This window comes from Sceloporus occidentalis, unplaced genomic scaffold (assembly GCF_023333645.1).
Source record: "Sceloporus occidentalis isolate IW3139 unplaced genomic scaffold, rSceOcc1.0.p SCAF_16, whole genome shotgun sequence".
NCBI lineage: Eukaryota > Metazoa > Chordata > Lepidosauria > Squamata > Phrynosomatidae > Sceloporus > Sceloporus occidentalis.
This window is the reverse complement of record NW_028316996.1, coordinates 1,583,101-1,597,618: the sequence shown is the minus strand read 5'-3', so window position 1 is coordinate 1,597,618 and position 14,518 is coordinate 1,583,101. Positions and strand designations below refer to the sequence as shown.

Here is a 14,518-nt window from a genome sequence, read left to right as displayed (position 1 = left end):
CATGTAACTGCAACATCATAAACCTAAAATGTTTGGTCTGTAAAGTTGGTCACACTGGTTGACTTTTACCAGAACACATCTTTTTGGTGAAATGTTCCATCTAAATGATTTTCCATAATGGGGCTTTTGGATAACTTTGCTTCTCTTGTTTTTGGCACTGTTAGGTTAACACTGAGTATTTTGTTACCATGTATTCCATATGGCTAAACAAATATGTTATGCAAAACCTAATATGTATAACTTATATAACTTGTATAACTTATGTGTTTTATTTTTGTTATCTTGTGGGTAGTTTTGTCTACACCAGAGAGAACTCTTGTTATTGTGTAAAATAGGATCCCTCTACAAGTCATGCATTTATTTTAAAATATTTAATATTAAATCCATATAACGTAAGAGGAGTTTTATAATAAGAAAAACAAATCATTCACCATTGTGTAATTTTTGATCCCTTGCTTGTTTGCATGTCCTTGCACACTAAGGTGAGGAGCACCTACAGTATATTGCATTACATACATTTATTTATATAGCACCAGCAGATTCTGAAGTGCTGTTAAAATAAGTGGAATAATTCAAAATAATACACTGTATGGACAAAAATATTGGGACACCTGATCATTACACCAACAGGGACTTTTATGTCATTGCTTTCTAAATACATAGACTTTAATTCCTTTGCTGTTAAAACAGTTTACACCCTTCGGGGAAGACTTTCCACAAGATTTTGGAGTGTTTCTGTGGGAATTGTTGCCCATTCATCCAGTAGAGCAATTGTGTCAGGCCAGGCACTGATGTTAGACCAGAAGGCCAGGTTTGCAATCTCTATTTCAGTTCATCCCAAATGGGATCAATGGGGTTGAAGTAAGGGCTCTGTGTGGGCGAGTCAAGCTCTTCCACACTGAACTCATCCAACCGTATCTTTATGCCCCTTGCTTTGTGCCCTGGGGCACAATCATGCTGGAATAGAAAAGGGCCTTCTCCAAACTGTTCCCACAAAGCATTAAGATTTCCCTTCACTGGAAGTAAGCCGCCCAACCCCTAAAAAACAGCCCAATGCCATGATCCCTCTTCCACCAAACTTTACAGTTGGCATAATGCAGTCAGGCAGGTAACGTTCCCCTGGCATCCACCAAACTCAGACACGGCCATCAGGCTAACAGAGAAGCGTGATCTGTTACTGCACAGAACATGTTTCCACTGCTCCAGAGGCGGCGTCCTTTACACCACACGTTCCGATGCTTGGCATTGTATTTGGTGATGTGAGGCTTGCATGCAGCTGCTCTGCCATTGAAACCCATTCCATGAAGCTCCCGCCGCACAGTATTTGCTCTGATATTAATGCCAGAGGAAGTTTGGAACTCTTCAGCTATGGCAACTTTTACGCATCATGCGCCTCAGCACTCGGCGACCCCGCTCTGTGACTTTCCATGATGTTCCGCTTCGTGGCTAAATTACTGCTGTTCCTAAACGCTTCCACTTTACAATAGTACCACTTACAGCTGGCCATGCAATATCTAGCAGAGACGAAAGTCCACAAACTGACTTGTCCAATAAGTGCTTATCACAGCACCACACTTGAATTCAAAGAGCTCTTCAAAACGGCCCATTTTTTCACAAACATTTGTAAATGCAGACTGCATGCCTATGTGCTGGATTTTATGCACCTGTGCCAGCGGGTCTGATTGAAACACCTGAATCCAATAATTAAGAGGTGTGTCCTATTATGTTTGCCCTACAGTATATATATATATACCGTATTGGCTCGGATATAGGCCACCCCCGTATATAGGCCGCACCCTAAAAGTTTGGTGCTTTTTTAAAGAAAAGGTTTTTTTCTTAAAAAAAGCACCAAAAAAACATGCTGCCACTCTGTCTCCCCCCCGAGATATGCTGCCACTGTCCTCCTCCTCCCCCCCGAGATATGCTGCCACTGTCCTCCTCCTCCCCCCCGAGATATGCTGCCACTGTCCTCCTCCTCGTCCCCCCCGAGATATGCTGCCACTCTGTCTCCCCCCCCCCAAGATATGCTGCCACTGTCCTCCTCCTCGTCCCATCCGAGATATGCTGCCACTGTCCCCCCCCGAGATATGCTGCCACTGTCCTCCTCCTCCCCCCCTCCGAGATATGCTGCCACTGTCCTCCTCCCCCCCGAGATATGCTGCCACTCTCCCCCCCCGAGATATGCTGCCACTGTCCCCCCCCCCGAGATATGCTGCCACTCTGCCCCCCCGATTTACAAGAGCAGAGCGTATTGCATAGATGTCCCCCGCCGGCCCCTCAAGACACCCGGGAGTCTGCTCTGGTAAGTCTTGGGGGCAGAGGTAAAACGCATCGTGCGGACGGTCACCGGCTGCGGCGATGCGGGGTAAACAACCTGCGCAGCCGGTGACCGTCCGCACGATGCGCTTAGACAACCTCCCGTGCCGGCACCCCCCCCCCCCCCGTGGAAAGTGCTGGCAGGGGAGGCTGTCTGAGCGTATCAGAGAGTAGGATGCAGGTCCCCTGCACCACTGCGGGGGATCTGTATCCTAACCCCGCTGCCTGCGCTAGACCCCGAATATAGGCCGCACCCCCACTTAAAAGACTTAAAGTGGGGGGAAAAAGTGTGGCCTATATTAGAGCGGTATATAGGTATATAGATATATAGACATGTGCAATTAGTTCAGTTTCGGAATGGTGACATGCTGGTGGCAGAGAAGGTGATTAACCCCTTAATGACAATTGCCGGTCCTGGCACGGCACGGAAAAGCATGTGCTTTACGACAATTGACGTGCCAGGACCGGCACGTCTTTAAATGGGTGCAGAAAGCGATCTACTATCGCTTTCTGCACCCAAAAAGCGTTGCTGAATGCCTCGACCTCGAGGCATTCAGCAACGCCGCGATCGGCACAAAGGGGCCATCTCTGGCTCCTCCACGGGGCGTCAACATCCGCCATACTTTGTATGGCGGCGGACGCCCGTTTTAAAAGCGTTTAGGAGGCGATCGACGATCGCCTCCTAAACTTAAATGGTGTCGCTGGAATGCCTCGATCAGGAGGCATCCAGCGACACCAAACACTAACCTTTTGATGGGCTGTGACCGCTCCGGAGAGCGGTCACAGCCGCAGCTGCCGGCAATCTTCGCCATCAAGGAAGATGGCCGCCGTCCTGTAACAGGAACCACAAATTTTAAAAGTTCGCTAGATAGTCCAGACCATCTAGAGAACTTTGGCTCCACTTGCAGGTTGAATACAGGTACTGCATTCACCATGCAAGTCAATGGAGCCCAGCTTTCTAATCACAGTGTGATTAGTAAAAATAAATTAAAAAATAAAATAAAATTAATAATAATTAGAAAAAAATAGTAAAAAAACAGTAAAATGTAAAAATCATTTCCCACTGATGTCACTATCAGGGGAACCTCCAAGTTGAAAAAAAATGTTAAATTTTTTTAAAAAAAAAATAAAAAAAAAATATATATATATATAAAAAATATATTTTTGTGAGCAAGTCCTAAAATTAGCATATTAGCTTAAAACAATTCTCGCATGGAAAGAGTTAAAATACTGGCATATTAAATGCCCGTGGGGTGTCTACTTTTAAAAAATGTATGATTTGATGGGGTAAATTGAATGGACCAGGTTCAACAACGTCCCAATTAACACGGGGGGAAGGATGGCCACACATCTAATTTCCAATTAGAAAAATGCACACGTACCAAATGTGGCCTTTTAGTTCCCCCAAAAAATGACACACCCATACATGTGGGGTATCACTGCACTCAGGAGATGTTGCTGAACACATTATGGGGTGTCGTGTGACAGCGGCATATACCAGGAGCTGTAAATTCATACATAAAGTAGGTGTGTGTGGGAAAAATACACACACAAAAATATTACTGCAAACTTTGAAAAAATGCTGGTGGTAAAATATGTGCATGCAAAGAGTTAAAATACCAGCATTTAAAATACCCTGTGGTGTCTAGTTTTGAAAAATATATGGTTTTGTTGGGCACACTGAAATGGCCTGGCTCAAAGATGTACCAAATAGGGCATGGGCAGTGGATCCCAAATGCCAAAGTTCAACATTGAAAAAAGCGCATGCCCCAAATGTGGCCCTTTTGCCCCAAAACATTCAGGCAAAATCATTCATGTGAGGTATCGCTGTACTCAGGAGATGTTGCTGAACACATATTGGGGTGTTTTGTGATAGTGACATATACGAGAACATTTTAATTCATACCTGAATTAAAATGTGTGTGGAATACCAAATGCAAAAAAATGACTACCACAAAGTTTGACAAAGACTGGTGGTAGATATGGTGCATGGAAAGAGTTAAAATACTAGCATTTGAAATACCCTGGGGTGTCTAGTTTTCAAAAATATATGGGTTTATTGGGCACACTGAAATGGCCCGGCTCAAAGATGTACCAAATAGGGCATGGGCAGTGGATCCCCAAATGCCAAAGTTCAACATTGAAAAATGCGCATGCCCCAAATGTGGCCCTTTTGCCCCAAAACAGCCAGGCAAAATCATTCATGTGGGGTATCGCTGCGCTCAGGAGATGTTGCTGAACACATATTGGGGTGTTTTGTGATAGTGACATAAACTAGAACATTTTAATTCATACCTGAAGTAAAATGTGTATGACAAAACAAATGCAAAAAAATGACTACCATAAAGTTTGACAAAGACTGGTGGTAGATATGGTGCATGGAAAGAGTTAAAATACTAGCATTTGGAATACCCTGGGCTGTCTAGTTTTCAAAAATATATGACTTGATGGGGTAAATTGCATTGGCCGGGTTCAAAGATACCCGAAATGGCACATGGGGGGAAGAATTACCAGATTTGGAAAAAATGGCTTTGAAATAGCAAAACGCTACCTGTACTTATTGCCCCATAATGGGTAGAAAAAAGCAAAAAAACATAAAAACATTGGGTATTTCTAAACTCAGGACAAATAGTAGAATCTATTTAGCAGGTTTTTTCATTACCTTTTATAGATGAGTAAAAGATTTTTCAACTAAAAGTTAGAAACAGTCATTTTTTTCTACATTTTTCACCATATTTTATAATTTTTTTAATAGTAAATAATATGATACAATCAAAACAATGTCATCTAAAGAAAGCCCTTCTTGTCCTGAAAAAAAAAATATCTAATGTGTGTGGGTTCAGTAAACGGGAAAGAAGAAAATTACAGCTAAACACAAGCAGCGCAGAAATGTTAAAAAGGCCATTGTCACAAAGGGTACAAAAAGTAAAATCAGCCTTTGTCTCGAAGGGGTTAATAAATATTGCACACATGCAGTGATGGAATCTAGAGGATTGATCATTCTTCTCATAAACAGTGCTCTGTATTCTTACACATGCAGAATGGGGAGGGGACCTACTGTAAGCACATGGACCGCTCCCCCTCCCAGCCCTTAGACTGTCACACAGACACTGCTGACAGCCAGGAAAAGGCTCCCTGTAAAGGCTGGTAGGGTTTAAAGCCAGTCCCCCTCCCCACAGTTCCTATGGAAATACAAACGCTGAAGCTTCTTGGGGGGGCGTGACGACAAAGGGCCTCACTGCAGGAAGAGTTAGAGTGCTGAGAAAAGGTAGGAGGGAGCAGATCCTGGACTGTCCACTTTCCCAGAGCCCATATGGACTATATATATCTCCTCTATGGGAGAGTATCTGAAAACGGGCAGCTAAGTCTCTGTCAGGGTGTTGGTGGCATGGACACTTTGGGGTGTGGGAGAGCTTCTGGCTGGGTTGATGGGAGCAGAGGGAGAAGGTGGAGCAGGAGGAGGAGGATAAGCAGCCGCAGCTCCTTGCACAGGGCTTGGAGGAGGTGCTAGCAGTGACAAGCTGGCAACCCAGACGCTGCCGCTGCTGCTGAACGGGCTCCTTCAGGATCTCTCACCCCGGCAACTTTTACTCCTCCTAACAAAGCAGGAGACACCGGTGTCCTCAGCTTCAAGAACACTCCGCTTGAGGGGCAGCTTGGGGCAAAAGCACCCTCTCTCGTTGGGTTCTTCTCCAGTTCTGGAATTGCTCCTGCTGGAGTGGAGCGTCTTACATGTTCCTGTGAAATTACTGAACAAAGCATCAGTGTAGTACTGTTGAGAAGTAGAAGGATGGCTGTGAGGTCCAGGAGACCGTGGATGAGTGTGGTGGTGGGCTTAATCCTAGGATTTACAGCGGCTTCTTGGCTGATCGCCCCTAAAGTAGCAGAGATGAGCGACAAGAAAAGAAGGTCCAGTGTATGCTCTTATTACAGCCGGGGAGGAGAGAGAGCCCAGGGGCATCCTGGAGGCATGAGGGCACCAGAGAGGAGCGACCCTTGGCATGGGAAGGGCATGGTGCCGAACAGCAGCCCAGCTACTGTGTTTGAGGATGACGACGATGAGGTCAAGAAAAAGGAGATTAAGGACAGCAAGAACAACACAAACAGGCACAGGAGCAATCACAATGGCAGTGGGGACTGGGATCCCCCAGAAGACTCCCAAAGAAATTTTCTCTATGTTGGGGTGATGACAGCCAAGAAATACCTAGATACCCGAGCTGTGGTTGCCTTTCGAACCTGGGCTCCTAACATCCCTGGCAAAGTGGAATTCTTCTCCAGCGAAGGTTCTGAAGAGGTGCTGCTACCAGAACCAATGCCAGTAATCTCTCTGCCCGGCGTGGATGACACTTACCCTCCTCAGAAGAAATCTTTCATGATGATCAAGCACATGCACGACAAATACCTGGACAAGTACGAGTGGTTCATGAGAGCTGACGACGATGTGTACATCAAAGGCAAGTACAAGGCTACACTGCGAGCCAACCAGTTCAAACCATCAACCCTTCCTACGTGATATTGGGAAATGTCTTTGCAAGTATAATAACATTTGTTATGTGTTGACAAATATAGACTCAATCAAACTCAACCCAATGAAGAAGTTGAGGTTTTCTCAAATGTGGTCCTCTGCAGACTATTCACATTTAGTGATTGTAGTTAGTCCCATGTGTGATGATCGGAAGGTTAGGCTGCATCCTTGTGTTAACATGTATATATAATTTATGAAAATAGCTGCATCTTAACCCTTTGCTGACTAGCTAAGAAGCATCATTACAAGACTGCTGAGCAAACACTGGAGACTGGAATTCTTTCAGTATTTTAAATTTAACAGAATTTTGTAAGAATTGCTTTGTGCCAACTAAGTCATTTCCTCCATTTAGTGGTAAAAATGTATGTATCTTATATCAAATTTTTACCTTATATCATTATTGAAATGTAAATTGTACAAAGTGTTACTAAACTAAGAAGCCCTTGCACAAGGATTTGTCTGTAACACATACTGAAGCAGTGTGATCATAGTTCTACAGTACACTGAAAGTACTGTTATACTTTAAATCCATCCATTGAATGAGGATCTAATGTAATATATTTTCTTAGGTCACTCGCTTGCGATTTGACTTTTGAAAGGTTAATATGAACATAGAAGACGTGTAGAATTTTACAGCAGATAAGAACCATTTGGCCCATCTAGTCTGCCAGTTTTTCCTGTTTTGAAGCCTCAGATCTCAATCAGTCCTTGGTCTTGTGTTCAGGATAGTTTTATGTCTATCCCATTCATGTTTTAATTCCCTCACTGTATTAGCTGCTACCACTTCTGATGGGTGACCGTTCCTGTTATCTATCTCCCTCTCAGTAAAGTAAAACTTCCTTACGGTGCATCAAAAACTCTCACCCTCTACATTCAGATTATGACCCCTGATTCTAACACGCAACCCCCCTTTCAAATAAACTTCCCCTTGTACTTTAATTTTCTTTAAGTATTTAGTAATTACTTGCACATGGCTTATATCATTTACCTGTTTGTCAAATACTTTATTTGCCCATGGAAACCCAGGCATTCCTTATATTACAATTTGATGCTATTATTAGTATTACGTTAGCAAATACCTATTAACTGCCATACCTGGTGACATGTCATTGAACCTCATTAGCAGGCAATTGACAATACAAATAGAAAGACAGTCTTTCTGCTAAAGCACATTCTTAGGCTTTTTAACACACTTTATTATGCATGGGTGGGAGCTGTTCTATAAAGGAAGGTATAAGGAAGGCATATTCTTTTCTTTGAAGCAATCACTATGCCATGTGCATAGTATAACACAACACTTCGATATCATATCCATGCTAGGCATGTTTTATCATAGGATGCAGTAGGATGACGGACTACAACCTTTTTTTCATTTTCTAATTTTCATTTTAAACACTGTGCGAACCCTATTTTTTGCAGTATATATGTCTGCCGTCAATAAACCTGGCATTGAAATCGCGTAATAAAATGTTAGAATGCGCATTTTAAGACATATACATTATAAGAAAAAAAAAAGACGCGTATATGGATTGTCTACTGTTTGTCACAAGGTTAATGCTCAGTGTGAATAAAAGTGCCCAATCGTACCAGACAGATAAGAGATCTGAAGAATGGTTCTGTTTGTTTAAGAGTAACTGTCTTAGAAATCTGCTTCGACTGGATTTATTGAGCTAATATAGAGCATACCAATGACTTAAGTACAGCCAAGAAATAAGGTTACAGCTAAATCACTGTGTAGGTAGTGTAATTTTTCACAACATGAACAAGGTTAAAAGGATCTGCAATGATGTTTTTTAATCTACACTTACGAATGTATCAGAGAATGCTTCCATAAACATCATTATTCAGTACTGTTCCATTGCGTACTCTATTAACAGGAGATATACAGTCTCATAAGGGCATATGGTATGGTACATATATTCTATATATTGGAACACATGTTTTGTCATCAGGGCCTTCTTATCCATCAGTACCAGTGTGTCGTAATATGTATTAGTATTAGTCATTCTGTAAAGTATACATTGTTATGTTATTGTTTATAATTTTCACTGCCCCACTATTGTAATAGGCTAGCACATTTTGCAAAATATACTCAATTTGAACAATTATATGAACACATGAAAGACATACTGGAAAAGAGGGAAATGGATGCCTTGGTCCTGCAATCTTACCATTTATAAGGAGGTTGAGTGGTAAAAGATAGAAGTTAAGTGACTACTTTGGTGTTTGTGATTTGACTTTGGTGAAGTCAAGTGGAAAAATAAGTGACCTGAAGATAAGATGCATAGCAGGGTTAGTTTAGGTTTAAAGAGGCTGAAAAGAGAAAGTAGGAAATGGGGTGAAGTGGACAAGAGAGACATCAGTAACCTTGTTATGGGTGCCAGGACTGAAACAGTTGAGAGTAGCCGCTGGCAAAGCTTGGGGTTGCAGCAGGGCTGCAGGAGCAAAATATAATATAATAACACATATAATAAAACATATAATAACACCAACTGCACATATGCCAGTCAACACTGACTGGTAGATGTGACCCCCCAGATGTAAGCTGCTGGCTCATGGCGTGCAGGGAGAGCAACTCTAAACTTTGTGTGTGTGTGAGTGAGCATGGATGTGTAAGTGTTTAAGTCCATGTCTATGGCATGCTTTTTTGGGGACTGACCAGCTGTTTAGCAAAAATGGCACAGGCAGGCTGTTTGGTTTTAAAAACGGCACTAGCAAGCTGTTTGCTTGTTTAATACCATACACTTAAACATACATGCACACATAATTTAAAACATATACTTACATACACACACACACGCACTTATATACACTTACACATATGGACATACACACATTCCCTCTCTATGATAATCCATGTAGTTCACAATATCTACCTCACGCTTACAAGTTTATTTGCACTGTTTTTCACCTACTATTACACTACTTTATGTAGTTTTAAAAAACTGTGTTTTCAGTAATTTAATGAAATAAGAAAACCATTAATATTATACTTAAGATGTTTTTTGCACATTATGCAAGCCATACTGGCGCTCTCTCAGTTGGTCCCATTACATGATGTTATGGGCATACTTGGGAATCCTCTGTGTTTAACCCACACACAGAGAGCTCCACTCCCTCCATCTTCCCTTCCAACAATGGTGTGCGTCCCCTCCATCAATGGAGTATCTCAGCGAGAGACCACCCACCAACATTAGCTGGACCTCCTACCCGCATCCCGCAAGGGGGCTTGGGGTAGCAGAAGTCAGGAAGTTCCCAGGTATGGTCATGGGTCACAGTGATATTAGAAATTATGTGTTTTCACATATTTGGGGCCACAGCCCAACGTGTACAGTGTGCCCAAAAAAGCACCATGGAATATGTAGCTGGTATTCAATTATTTCATACCTACCGTCAAATTCTATGTTCCTATCTATTTGTGGTTGTGGGGGTTAGCAGCAGAGAGGCTGTAAGGGTCGGGTGGTTCTGGGGAACAGAGTAGTATTACACATGGGGTTTAGAGAGAAGGAAGGCATTGTAGATACAAACTGAGTTTGTTTTGATATATATCCTACTGGTGAAATAGTGCCAAACACTGAGGGCAATAAGTGTAGTTAGTTTGCTTAAATAAGGTTTTATTAGGGAAACCAGTAGAGCGTGTTTAACTGAATTAAAATAAGAATACTCACGGATGCTTTTTTTTATAGTGAAACAATATTTTAAAAGGTTAAGTTATTGGTTCTGAGATGGTATGTTTTCTCAAAGTACACATTGAAAATAATTATAAAAGCACTTTTAGGATGATTTTAACACAAAAAAATACTGAAAAATAAATATAATGCTTGTTTTATTAAATGAAAGACCAGTGATACAAAAATGTGGGTCTTCCTGCCAGGTACTGTCCTTTTAAATTGCTGCGTTTACCTTTCCATCTTAATTCTAGGATATTTTCTCAAACCCCCAATTTTGATGCAGGTAATTGCAATTTTTTAAACATTATGACTATTTAATGTAACTTAAATAATATACTTATACTTGCTGTGGGCAGCTGTATTCTTAAGCCACAGTAGTAATTCATTCCAATACCCATCATCCTTGGCTAGGTACTTGCATGATGAAATAAATTTAGTTTCAGAAGCAGCTTGAGGGCTGAAGCATTACCACCCGAAATACATGAGAAATTGCAGTAATAGTTAGAGATAATTTATTATTTACCAATATGTACAACATACTTACTAAACATACGTATTGATAAACTATACAGTACAATTGCCGATTGACATTTTTAATCCTGGCACTGTGATAAATGAACAGAATCGGTCGTCATATTCTAGTAGCTCACAATACGTAGTAATTTAAAAGTTCTCACCCTGTCATGTTACGAGTTCTGAAACATGATGCTAAATAAATGAACAGAAAGGGAACTGCCACAACAAATACATCATATTGCTATTTTATGACTCAAAAAAAACTACACTGGCAATTTTAAAACTTTTTTTTTTTTTTTAAATAGTAATAGAAAAAGATTGGAATGAATTCTCAGTTCACTATACATTATGAAGACCCAGTGCCAGTGAGCCTCTGCTACAAAAATACCTTTGTTGGCTATGTATAAAGTATGCTTAAACCAAAGTCACTTTGACAATAGTCACTCCACTGATTGAACTATGAATTGTGCAGGTCCAACTCATACTTTTTGCAGAGATATTTGCCAAGACTGGCCCTGCATTCAACTCCTCCTTTAGTGAATAAATCCCAAGGAAGTGATCATCAGATCTGTTATACCAGTACAAATAAATTATTTTAGATGCTAATTGTGTAGAGTGCATCACACTAGCCCAACTGGCTATGGAGTTTTTGCTCCTAACAAGGTTACCACTGATGTAATTTGATGGTTGATAAGTAAAGAAGTCTACAGATGCTCCTGGTTTCATGTCATACTATTTCTTGATGGCTCTGGCCATCTACAAATCTACACAGATCTATCAAGGCTGTTGTAAGATAGTTGCTACAGAAGTTTATTTTAGGTCCAGCAGATGGAGGCGATCTTACCCTCCATCAGCAGACTTATCTCTTGTCTTACCAGGTTGAATTAGTCAATGTTTTGTACTGCAACATTCAGTATGTACTGTATACATTTAATAAGTGTATATCAATCATCTTATTGGTGACAGAAACTGGAAATACTTCCTTGGATAGTTCTAATGAGCTGACACAATTGTCCTATAATATGCAAGATTCTGAAATATTAATTTATAGATACAATTCTTCCACGCAGTGACACATGGGCACATGATAGCTGGTGCAGGCTCAGTGCTTTCTCAGTCATCATTTTAAAAAGTTTTATTAAAAAAGGCAGTAAACAAATTGTTTCCTTGTTATCCAGCTTTACTGATAGTTAGTAATAGTTTTTTTAGTGAAATTGATCACTCTGTGTAGTTGGAAGCAATGACTAGTTTTGTACAAGCAGCAGAGAAAGTATTAAATGTGCAATAAGTTGAATTAAGGATTATTTAAAGAAAGAGAATTGGTACAGAATCTTAAAGGTTTTAACATTTTGTGCTGTAGGTATATATATTGTTATAAATAAGGGATATATTTTGACAATTTACTACCAACTAAGTTTATGCTTTCTATAAGCATTATACTTGTGCATCTCTGCCTGGGTACTTTGTGTGTGTCTACATGTTAGCGTCGGCCTGGGTATGCATGTGTGTGTCTTTGTTTTGGTATGTTACTGTGCATGTCTGGTTGTGTTACTTTCTGGTTCTGTATGTTAGTGTGTGTGAGTGTTGGTGTCAAGTGTTTATGTGTGTAGTGTGAGTGTCTCTGTGCCTGCGTTAGTGCGAGTGTCTGGATGTGTGTGTGTCTGGTTGTGTGTTAGTGTGAGTGCCCCTTCGGAGGTCAGGTTCTGGATTCGCCCCCTGGAGAAGCCACACAGACTGTGACAGGGCAGTGAGATAGAGGCCTCGCACTCCACCACAAAACCTCAGCAAAATAAGTGATGGGGAGAAAAGAGTAGTGAGAAAGAAAGGAGGGAGAGAAGGGTGGGAAATGAGGAGGAGAGATGTGGACATAGGGGAGCAATAAAGTGAAAGGATGTAGAGGAGAGGAAGGAGAGATACAGAGATTAAGGACATATGCGATAATGAGAGATTCGGAGAAGGGGTTAATGAGAAAAAAGGGAGAGAAAGAGGGGGGAGGAAAGATAAAGAGAAATGGGAGAGATGAGATAAAGAAAAAGAGGAGAGCTAATGAGAAACATGGGATAAAAGAAAGGGAGGAGGTATGGAGAAAAGAGAGAAAGAGAAGGAGACATAAAGATAATGATCAGCAGAGATAAAGACAAAGAGGAGAGATAAAGTGAAAGGTGAGAGATAGGGAAAAGGGAAGATAAAAAGAAGGTGGAGAAGAGATAAAGAGAAAGTGGAGGCATTGATGACATAGAGAGAAGGAGAGTTGAGATAAAGAGAGGATGAGATCTGGGAGCTGGGGCGCAGTCAGTGTGCTGAGCCGGACCTACTCTATGGGTGCTGAGTGGTTCTGTGGAGCTAATGTAATGGCAGATATTGCTGGTTTTCCCTGGTGGCATCACTGATTCTGTGATCAGCAAATAAGGGCAGTAGGGCCCTGTTCACGATCATGATCATTGTGTGATCAGTACACACTAAGATCAAAGTGAGAATGGGAGGAAACAAAATGTCTTCTGCTTAAAAAAAGCAAAAACAAATAACGTAACTGATAAATAAATCAAAAACAGTGATGCCCTCAGTCTGATAGGTAGTGTAACTGCAAAGGTCTGCAATGCCAGTGGATTACTTGGATACACGGACTATTGTAACATAGAGGTTAGAAAACACTGATCTTCAATAGTTTCACCACGCTTGGTACTAGTGCTGACGTTGTCTTATTTTATATATATTAGCAGTCAGGAAATGGCCCATAGACTGCACTGAGCAGTGTCCTTATAGAGACAAATTGTTGCTACATGCTGGGATCAGTAAAACGTTTTAGAAGTAATAAACCTGACACTTACTTCTATAGCCCAGAACTGTTATACGACTCATGCTACCTTACATTTTCATTTACAATACAAACCACAAAAGCGGTTATTTCTATCTGATGGCCTTTAAGAATTTTTAAATTTAAGAAACTCGTAACACAGCACAAAACATTTTAATATGAAGATTTAAACCTATAAACCATGCAGGGTATAACTGCTGAATATTTTAAATATACAGAAAACATACTAAACCTCATGGAATCTCAAATTATCAGCTGAACAGTGGGGTCTAAGTGCTGAAGCATCAGACCATAGCCTATAAATTCAAACAATAAAAAACACATAATTACTTTTGTGCTTTTTAACGCATTAATATTTTGTTGTCTGAATTAAGAGCACTTGGCTAGATTACTAGATGTCTATGATATGTATCATCAGCTACAGCTGAGCAAAGGAAGTGTGAACTAAAACTGAAGAAATTATCATAATTCTTTTATGGCCTAAAACATGACTTTTGTTTATTAACTATAACTTGATTTATCCTATACATATTATTAATGGATATTGTTTAGCTTGGTAATACAAATGTATTACTTCTCGTCCAACATCAGTCCCTGACCTTACTAATGCTCTACTGGATCAATGAGCATAAACACTTGTTCCACGCTCCAAAATCTTGTGGAAAGCCCTCCCAA

The 14,518-nt window shown here is 40.9% G+C and overlaps 1 protein-coding gene across 1 annotated transcript in view; it reads left to right on the top strand.

Moving 5' to 3' along the window:
• Positions 1 to 6,106: 6,106 nt before the first annotated feature.
• The window catches only part of LOC149302930 (chondroitin sulfate synthase 3-like), a 163,530-nt gene continuing 155,118 nt past the window's right edge, over positions 6,107 to 14,518 (top strand). The window contains exon 1 of the mRNA XM_089481709.1: positions 6,107 to 6,770. Coding sequence (XP_089337835.1) covers positions 6,107 to 6,770 — 664 coding nt within the window. The remainder of the gene's footprint in view (positions 6,771 to 14,518) is intronic.